The sequence below is a fragment of the Sus scrofa genome, chromosome 2 (genome assembly GCF_000003025.6).
Source record: "Sus scrofa isolate TJ Tabasco breed Duroc chromosome 2, Sscrofa11.1, whole genome shotgun sequence".
NCBI lineage: Eukaryota > Metazoa > Chordata > Mammalia > Artiodactyla > Suidae > Sus > Sus scrofa.
This window is the reverse complement of record NC_010444.4, coordinates 62,129,994-62,140,488: the sequence shown is the minus strand read 5'-3', so window position 1 is coordinate 62,140,488 and position 10,495 is coordinate 62,129,994. Positions and strand designations below refer to the sequence as shown.

The 10,495-nt window shown below is 49.9% G+C and overlaps 1 protein-coding gene across 1 annotated transcript; it reads right to left on the bottom strand.

Annotated features, from left to right (window-relative positions):
* On the bottom strand, positions 309–4,911 carry PGLYRP2 (peptidoglycan recognition protein 2; the record flags this gene model as incomplete). Its single annotated transcript, NM_213738.1, is given in 5 exon segments — positions 309–419; positions 1,135–1,432; positions 2,029–2,239; positions 2,547–3,653; positions 4,754–4,911. Coding segments are annotated over 5 exon segments (1,797 nt in total). The 3' UTR covers positions 309–329.

The following is a 10,495-nucleotide window of genomic DNA, read 5'->3' as shown; positions in this document are numbered from 1 at the left end:
GCCAGTGATTGTGGAAGTTGGAGGATCAATACTCCAGCTTCCTTGCCCTTTGGGTGGGATGACTCTGAGGTGTGTGCCCTACACTGCCTCCCAGAGGACTCCCAGGGGGATTGAGTTCCACTTGCTTCTTAGTCCAATAAGCCTGATAAAACACTCTTTCCAGGCTGCCTTCCTTTTTCCGTGTGGCTTCCTTATTCCCCAGCTGATATATCTTGGCATCACTGCACAAACTACTTGCACTGGGATTCTTGTCCCCAGGTCTGCTTCTGGGCAATCCCAAAGTGAGACAGAAGGCGCAAATGCAGATGATTCATGGACACAAACTTTCTTTATTGGAGGTCTGTGGCTAGTGGGATCATTAGAGGTAGCCTCCTTTTGGATCTCCCTGAGGCCCTCCTGGCAGTTCTTGGTTTCACATTCTAAAAAAGACAAGAGAGTGTGAGGTTTGGGGAGGGTGTTAGTGCCCCTGGGTCTGCCTTCCTTGTGGGGGGACCCTGCATGGATGAGAAGACAGGAGCGCAAAGTGAGGGGAGGGTACAACCCCAACTTCAGGCCAGCTTAATGAAATACAGTGGCATTTGGAAGGTAGCACTAGATCATACAGGGATGATTATAGAGGTGTTTTGGTGATCAAGGTCAGGGGTTTGGATGGGGCCATCAGGCTGAAGTTGTGCTGACCAGGCCTATATTGCTCCAGCATAAGAGTTGTCATCAGGGGCCAGGGAGGATGGGGCTGAGACTGGGTTGGGCAGAGGATTGCAACACGGGGCTAAGGGCTGGGCCGAGGTTGTGCAGGGAAGGAGGTTTTCTGTAGAGGGTCATTGGCTGGGCCAGTGTTGTGTGGACAGGGATCCTTCAGGTAGAAAGCAGGTGTGAAAGCAAGGTTGGGGGTCTGGGATGAGGTTGTGCAGGCAGAGGGGCCTGGTGAATAGGCTATGTTGGCAGCAGAATGATCGAAGTATGGGCTTAGATTGCCTGAACAGATGGTTGCAAGGGAGTTCAGGGGCCTGAGTGAGGTTGCAGGAAGGAGTGAGGGGACCTGCCGAGGTTATGCAGGCCGGGGTCAAGGGCCCAGCTGAGCTTGTGTGGACAGATGGGCCGCAGGCCGAGGTAGTGCGGGGGTCGGGCACTCACCATGTTGAAGCGTGGCCAGGTGCGCAGCATGTTGAAGAGCGCGTCGCCAGGGCAGTCAGTGCGCACGAGCTGGCGGTGGCCGAGCAGCGCATAGTCTGGCTGCAGGAGGCCGGCGCGCACAGCGCAGTGCGGGAGCTCATCTCGCACCGCGCGCAGCGCGGCCTCAGAAGGCAGCTCCGCAGTGTAGTTGCCTATCAAGGCCACGCCGAAACCGCGGGAGTTGTGGCCACGTGTGTGCGCGCCCACCCAGTGCCAGCCACGGCCCTCGTACACGTAGCCATCTGAGCCCACCACGAAACTACCGAAAAGAGAGGGAAGCAGGCATGCAGCTGCGTGAGGGAGGCCCCGCCCCTTATCTGGCCCTCTACCCCCCTTTCCGCGCCTGTGTCAAGGGCCACCGCCACCCAAGTCTCGCCCTGACTCTACCCCGACCAATCTTGTCCCATTCCTCCACCAAATGCCACCCCAGAAACCGTCCAGTTTCTCTGGATCTGCCCCTCAATGTTGGCCATGCTCCTTTCTACCCAGCTCCCTCCCCACTGCCTAAAGCTCCTGCCCAATTCAGAATTCTTTTCTGTTTTAGGTCATATCCGGTCACTGCCTGGTCCCAGACCCAGCACCTACCACAGGTCCTGTTCCGCTCCCGAGTCCGAATTCCTTTCTCAGTTCTCACTCCAGACTTGAGTCCCACTTTGGGCTGTTTCTGGTCCGGGTTAAGGCCCGCCCCTTCCCAGTCGAGGCCGCGCCCCTCCCCATTTTGGCTCCACCCACTCCCAATTCCTCCTCTTCTTGCCAGCTTTGCTCAGGTCCAAACCCCGCCCCGGGCATCAGGCTCCGCCCATCCAGGCTCTACCTGGCACCTCCACGCGTTCCACCCTGCAGGTTCCCACTCACCTGTAGCCAATGTCGTCCCAGCCTTGCGTATCCTGGTGGAAGCGCTGCATAGAGCGCATGTTGGCGGCGCAGAGCGCGAAGTCCGTGCAGGGTCGGGCGGGCACATATGTGTGATGTATATACAAGAACCCAAGTGGCAGCTTCAGTGGCTTTGGGCTACCCCGGTATGGTGCCGCGCCCCAGCGGCAACGTGGGTGGATAGCTGGGCATCCTGTGGGGAAGGGAGTCCGGAGCCAGGGTCAGCGAGGATTTCTCCTCCTGCTACCTGCTCCCACACTAGAGCTATCCCTCCAGCTTCCTCCTAGATTTGGGAACAGTTCAGTCTCATTCCACACTGGCTCCAGTTAGGATCTTACTTAACTAAATCCAACAGCATCTTAGTCCTGTTGGCCTCACAGCCAAAGCCCTTATTGCCCTTTTCGAAATCCTTCAGTCCTAGATTCCCCTGACCCTTCTGGCATTGAGAATCATCTGTATCTGTGCAAAGGAGTGTTACAGGGGGTGGGGGCCCTTCTCACCTAGGAAGGCCTCAGTGAACTCCTTGGCGGCATGGGTGGCCACCTGCGCCAGCTGTTCTTGGCTCATGCCCTGCAGCTGAGGGTGTGCAGGCTCCAGCCTCTGCAGCAAGATGAGGGTCCCCCATACCTGCTGGGTCAGATTGGGGGTCAAAGTCAGAGCAGCTCCGTTCTGCCGTCGGAAGTTGCTGCGAAGTCCTGGGTCTCCAGCTACCCCAGCTCCGTAGTACTGGTTCAGCAGGTGGCTGAGGGGTGGCCGGGGCTCAGGAACCTTGCTCAGGTAGTCACCAAGGAGGGCCCCATCCAGGGCACCATTAAGGAAGGCCATGGTGAGGGGTGATGCCTCAGGGTCCAGGAGTGTGAATGTCCGGGGAAGAGAGAGCTGGTCCCAGCAGCCCTCAGTTCCCAGTCCTGAATTGCTTTCAGTCTGGGCACCCTGGAGGAAGTGTAGGCCCAGGTCTCTGGCCAGGGTGACCATGAGGAGGCTGTCCACAGTGGTTGGGGACTTGGCTTTGGTATCTGGTGAAGAGGCTTGGACATCTGGAGAGGTGACTTGGACACCTGTAGAGCTGGGTCTAACATCTAGAAAGGTAACTTCGGCATCTACATCTGTGTCTCTAACATTTGGAGACAAAGTACCAACATCTGCAGAGTTGACATCTGCAGAGGTATCCTTGTGTGCTGAGGAGGTGGCTTTTAAATCAGGAACTGTGGCTCCAATGTCTGGAAAGGTGGCTGTGCTGTCCAAGGGCAGGTTTACCACCCTGTGCCCCTGCAGCCCTGCCTCCAGCCCTGCCAGAAGAGGCTCCACAGCCACGGTTGAGCCATCAGGTGCCAGCACCACTCCGTATTCCTTCCCGTCCTGCACACCATGTCTGGCTACCTCCTCAATCAGGCCTTGAAACTCTGGGCTCAGCGAAGGAGGAGCCAGCTTGGCAGTCTTGAGACTCTGCCCCTCCAGCAGGAAGCGAGGGAGGGGATTGTGGGCACCAGAGCCTTGGGCTGACAGCAGCCACATAGATGCAATATGGCCGGCCTCAGTGGCTGGTGACTTCTGCTCGAGCTCAGCCAGGGCCTGGATGACAGAATCCATAAGCAGGGGCAGGGTCGCTGTGGGAGGAGGGATGACATTAGTCTAGTGGCCCAGCACCCCCTGTTCCTGAGCCCACCCTTGCTGCTTCTACATCTTCTCAATGCCCCCAGCTTTTGTGATGTCTGATACTGTCCTTGTCTAGATGAAGAAACGGAGGTACAACAGCAGGTTAAGTTGTTTAGACTGTCAGTGAGCAATGAGGAGCCATAGACGGTTCATGAGCAGGAGAGAGACACAGCCAGGTGGGCATCCTAAGATTGCTCCTTTGACTGCCATGTGGAAAATAACTTTTAGGGGGACTAGAGTAGAGAAGAGGAGACAGTGCGGAGTTAAGAAGTGAGGGTGACTGTCAGGGTGGTGGCGCTGTGATAGGTGAGAGTGGGCAGAGTCCTTAGAAATTTTGAGGGAAAAATAACAGCTTTTTGTGATGGATCAAACTTTGGGAGATTTTAGAGGGAAATGTGTCTCAAAGGATGCTCAGGGAAGGGTGAGCCTATACCTTGTGGGAGAAATGTCAGTGGCTGAAATTGGAACTCAGAATTGCTGGGCTCAAAGCTGGAGTGGTTGTTGAATAATAGCTAACATTTATTAAACATTTACTATGTGTCAGGCACCATTCTAGGAGACTTATATAACTTAACCCATTTAATCTTCACAAGGATCCTATAAGCATGGAGAGGTTAAATTATCTACTTAAGATCACACAGCTAGGAAGTGGCAGAGGCAGGATTTGAACACAGGAAGTCTTAATCCTTACACTCTGCTGGAATCCAGGTTCTTCTCTAGACAGTTCATACAGTAATTCCTCTATAACTTTGTTCCCTCTGCCTAAAATGTCCTTTCCTGCTCCATCACCAAGTAAAATTATTCTCCTTCTTCCTGTCCTAGATCTATGACTCCTCCTCCAGGAAGACTTCCTGATTTTTGCTCTTCTGGCCCCAGTTTCTCCCCCCAACCCCTGTCCTGATCCTGTGGGGTTGGGAGTAGACTGGAGAATCCTTGAGACTGGGACCCCTTGGGTCCAACATCACCCTGTACAAGGCTGGACGCTGAAGGACAGCAGTATTTTTCTGCTGAACTCACAGTCCTGGCCCCAGGCCTCTTCCTTCTGGCTCACCTGTTCCTGGCTCCGGCTGCAGAAGCAATCCATACAGGATCAACAGGATACCCCGGACCACCATTGTGGTCTTCCAGTTTCCAGGGGACATATCTGGTTGACCTCAGTGGAGACCTCGGTGTAGCTGAAAGGAGACACGCATGGAGAATTGAGTTGTGCCTTTGGCTGCTGTCAAAGTCCAGTGGTGAATGACACGCTGCCTCTTGCAGAGCTGTGGGCGGGAGGCAGCGGGGGAATGTGTACAGAGTGCCCTGGCTCAAGGCCATCTGGATCTCAGGGGCTCCCCCATTCTATCCTCTCCCTTCCAGGCTGAGGTCAAGGGTCAGTAAGCCAATCCTCATTTCATAAGTGGCCTGGAAGAGTTCCCATTGTGGCTCAGTGGTAATGTACCCAACTAGTATCCATGAGGATGCAAGTTCAATCCCTGGCCTTGCTAAATGGGTTAATGATCCAGCATTGCCATGAGCTGTGGTGTAGGTTGCAGGCACAGCTTGGATCCTGCATTGCTGTGGCTGTGGCATAGACTAGAAGCAGCACCAATTTGACCCCTAGGCTGGGCAACTCCATATGCCACAAGTGCAGCCCTAAAAACCAAAAAAAAAAAAAAAAAAAAAAAAAGGCCTGGAAACCAGGTAGTTCACACTCCAGCAAACTCTGCCCATTTCCCAGGAGAGGTAGACTGAGTTCAATCCAGCAATCCATACTTCCTATGGTGATAGTTCTATAGCTGCTGCTGGCCACCAGAGGGGCCTCTCAGGTGCCTGCCTGACTGGTAAGACTGGCTGTACTTGGGGTGGGGAGAGAAGGAGAGGCCTGAAGTTGGTGCCACCTCCTGCCTTCTTTGCTGCCAGCATTTCAGCCTCAGGCAGGGGATGGGTGCAGGGACCAAGGATTGCTTTTGCTGAAGTCTGCTCAGAGAGTAGGGGGACCTGGAGGTGTCACCTCTCATCCTGTTCCAGCTCTGGATCCTAAGCCACCAGAGGTAGCTAAGAGCAGGAATTGGATTGGAGCATTTGGGACCCTGGCTTTGTCCCCAGAGTTGACTTCTGGGCTCACCTGTGTTGGCAGTGAGGGGTCCTCCTCTTCCTCTGGTGCCTGTGGTGAGGTCCTGCTGAAGACAGTCCTCCTCCCCTTTATCTAGTGTCGGGTGGGATGGGCTCAAAGTGGCTGGGGCTGCCGTGTAAATTGCTTCACTGTGGACCTCCCATCTGGAAACTAGCCTGGGGATTTTCCAGGAGACCCACCAGGTTGGGCACTTAGCACAGGGCGGGCCCTGGGCGGGCCTGGGAATGCCCAGGCTGAGCCAGGCCTGGGATTCCCAGGGGCCTGCTCAGATAGTGTCTTCTTTCTGGGCCCCAGAATGGTCTAGAATAAAGCTGAGGGGCTCAGGGAGTTGGTTGCTAAAGCGGGTGAAGGGGGAATAGAAGTTACTCCCCAGCAGATTCTGAGGAAATCTCCTCCAAGTCCCAGTTTCTAAGGATTTGGGGTCAGGGGCTCTGCCTGGTAGAACCACATAGGGAGATGTGGGCTGTGTGTTCACCTGGAGCAGGATGAGAGTGAGGAGAGTGAGGGTGTAAAATTTTAGGTGGTGCTGAGATTCTCAGTCATCAAGATAAATAATATTTAATTATTTGTAATATTTTAATATTTAATTTATTAAATAAATAATATTTTTAAAAGACTAAAATAAATCCCCCAAAAAATCCATGAAGGAGTTCCCTTGTGACACAGTGGGTTAAGTATTTGGCATTCAGTCACTGGCCTGGGAACTTCCATATTCCATGGATGCAGCCAAAAAAGAAAAAAAAAATCAATGATGAACAAAATATCACCATTTTAATAAAGACAGGATCAGGGACAGTTCTGTGCTGAGACATATTAGAGTCAGAGGTGAAAGGAGAAATCAGGAGTTCTGATCCTGTCTTCGTGCCTCACTTGCTTTATCTTTGTCCAGTCCCTGCATACACCAGGGGTAGCCTCCAGAATGCTGCAGGATGACTGTCACATGAGATTCCCACTTAATGGTCACTTGGTCTGGGTGACCTTGATGTGGCATCATGGACCCTGGGTTTGTCCCTCTGATTCCCCCACTGATTGCAGCATGGGGGACCCTTGAAATTTTCTTCTTCTTTTTTATTTTCTTTTTAGGGCTGCACCTGTATCAAGTTCCTAGGCAAGGGGTAGAATTGGAGCTGCAGCTGCTGGCCTACACCACTGCCACAGCAACGCTGGATCCTTATCCCACTGAGCGAGGCCAGGAATTGAATCTGCATCCTCATGGATACTGGTTGGATTCGTTTCTGCCAAGTCACTACAGGAACTCCCTATACACTTTTTAAGATTTTTAATTAATTAACTAATTAATTAATCTTTTTAGGGCTGCACCCGTGGCATATGGAGGTTCCCAGGCTAGGGGTTGAATCAGAGCTGTAGCCGTTGGCCTATGCCACGGCCACGGCAACACCAGATCTGAGCCATGTCTGTGACATACACCACAGCTCACGGCAATGCCAGATCCTTAACCCACTGAGTGAGGCCAGGGATCCAACTTTCGTCCTCATGAATACTAGTCAGATTCATTTCCACTGATCCACGACAGGAACTCCCACATTTTTTTAACTAAAAATATTTGTTTATTATAGTTGATTTACAATGATCAGTTAATTTCTCTTCTATAGCAAGGTGATCCAGTTATACATATATGTATATGTACATTCTTTTAAAGCTGAAGTTAGTGGTAGGAGCTTGTGAAGCCAGGGACATGTCATAGATAGTCAGCATATCCCTTAGGGTCTATCTGGGATTTGTGACCTTCTGGAGCAGAACTTTCCTCCAGGAAACCTTCCTGATTACCCCTGTCTCCTCACCTTCCCCATTCTGGATCCCTAGCCCTGGTTTCCTATATTTGACCCAGGCCTGTCCATACAAGCCCTAGAGTTTCTCTGTCTGGTTCCATCTCCCCCAGACTAAGAGATGCTAAATCCTTTTGGGCTGCCCAGAAATGCCCACCACAGGTAAGGGACCAGCCTATGCCAGAGCCACAGCAATGCCAGATCTGAGTTGCATCTATGACCTACACCGCAGCTCACGGCAACATCGGATCCTTGACCCGCTAAGGGAGGCCAGGGACGGAACCCACAGCGTCATGGTTCCTGGTCAGATTCATTTCTGCTGTGCCACAATGGGAACTCCAAAATGAACCATTTAAAAGTGCATAATTCTGTGGCATTTGGTATATTTGCAGTGTTGTGCAATAATTACCTATAGCTAATCTAGTTCTAAAAGTTTCATCACCCCAAAATAAAACTCCATACCCATTAAGCAGTCACTTTCTTTTGTCTACCATCCCCTGGCAATCACCAATCTTTCTTTCTCTGTGGATTTACCTATTCTGGACATTTTAAATAAATGAAATCATACAATAAGGCTCTTTTGTGTCTGGCTTTTTTTTCCCATTGGGCATAATATTTTCAAGGTCTATCCATGTTGTAGCATGAATCAATCCTTTTTATTATGAATTATTCCTTTATATGGCTGAATACTATTCCCTATGGATGTAGTACAATTTATTTAAGTAAAATGAAATTTTTTTGGAACACATCCTTTCTCATTTGTTTATATGTTGTTGGCAATAGTTTTCATGCTGTAATGGCAGAGTTGAGTCCTTGCGATGGAGACTATCCGGACTGCAAAGTTGAAATATTTGCTATGTGGATTTTACACCCCCAGCTCCATTGAGATATAATTGATGTTTAACATTGTGTAAGTTCCAGGTGTACAATGTGATGATTTGATATATGTATATATAGCAAAATGGTTATCACAATAAGGTTACTTAACCCATTCATCACTTCGCCTCACATAACTACCATTTTTGGTGTGTAGTGAGAACTTTTAAGATCTCTTTTAGCAACTTTCAAGTATATGAAATTGTTGACTCTGGTCACCATGCTGTGCATTAGATTCTCAGAACTTATTCATCTTATAACTAGAAGTCTGTACCCTTTGACCAGCATCTCCCCATTTCCCCTACCCCCAGCCCTTAGCAACCAACATTCTACTTTCTGTTTCTATGAGTTTATTTTCATTTTAAGATTCCACATATAAGCAAGACTTAACAGTATATGCTTTTCTCTGCCTGACTTATTTTACTTGGCATAATGCCATCAATTTCCATTCATGTTGTTGCAAATGGTTGGACTTCCTTATTTTTTATGGCTGAATTGTATGAGTGTGTGTGTGTGTGTATACACCACATTTTCTTTATCCATTGAGAGTTGTTTCCATGTCTTGGCTATTGTAAATAACGTGACAATGGGAATTCCCACCGTGACTCAGTGGAAACTAATCTGGCTAATACCCATGATGACACAGGTCCGACCCCTGACCTTGCTCAGTGGGTTAAGGACTTGCTGTTGCCGTGAGCTGTGGTGTAGGTTGCAGAAGAGGCTCGGATCTGGTGTTGCTATGGCTGTAGTTTAGGCCAGTGGCTACAGCTTTGGGATTTGACCCCTAGACTGGGAACTTCCACATAGGTGTGGCTCTAAAAAAAAAGTGACAATGAACATGGGGTGCAGATACCTTACTGCGTAGTGATTTCATTTCACTCAGATTCATGTGGCCTTTTAATAAGGTTTGCTGACCCCTACTGAACCCACCTGGATTCCTATCCTCACTCTGTTTCTTACTAGCCAGAGAAAGTGGCTTAGTCTTGACCTCTCATATTGATCATCTCTGAAGTGGGAGAATAGTACCAACCTCATAGGGTTGAGAGTAGAAAGAGAAGATACACGTAAAATGCTTAGGATCATGCCAACATGTGGAAAGCATTCAAAGAGTAGTCATTTTTGCTGAACTCCAGCCTCCCCAGCAGAGGTTCAGTCCACAGGGTAATGTGTTATGGCCAGACTCCTATGTCCTAGACGAGTCCAGACTCACAGTCATGTATTATTTCTTCATCAGGGGCACCTGTCCAAGATAAGGCTTCCCTACTGGCCCCAGCCCCCCAGAAGCCAGCTGGGCCTTAGGGCTAGGCCTGGAGCCAGTCTGGAACCAGAACCAAATCATTAAATCCAGGGCAGGCCAGCCATAAGAACTGGTTGGACCTTTTTTTGTGGTGTGACAACCTCACAGCCCCTGGCTGGTGCTCTTGTACACTCCCTGGAGGGCAGAAGTTGACTTCTGTTACATCTTTCTGGGAGAGTAGAGGTGAGATTTAATCTCTCAGCACCTGGAACTGGAGAGGGGGAGTTTTGTAACAGAGAACACTGGATATTGTGGTGAAATTGTGGGCTCAGACCTTGGCAATATGACAGAAGCCAAGAATGAGTGTGGTAAATGGGGCCAGATGTTGGCACCTCCTGGGAAATATTTACCTAGAACCTACGGGCTCCTTGCTGTCATCACCCTGTTTTGAGAGCATGACACAGGGCAGAGGGCTTTTAACCTTTTTTTCTCTTTTTTTAAACATAAAATTTCAAACATATCCAAAAGGAGAGAGAAGTATATAATGAACACTCATGAATATCCATCGCCCAGTTGACTTGGGTCAATGCAATAAGCTGTCATTTCTTTTATAACCTCCGCCCAATATCTCTCCTTTGCAATGTTATCTGCCATTGATGATCATCGCTTAAACCTATTGATTCATTAGCAGCTACCACAGAGTGAGATTGGAATGATATCATTCCTCCTTCATTTATTATCCAGAACATCCCTGAAAAGAAAAACATCCTCTCATCT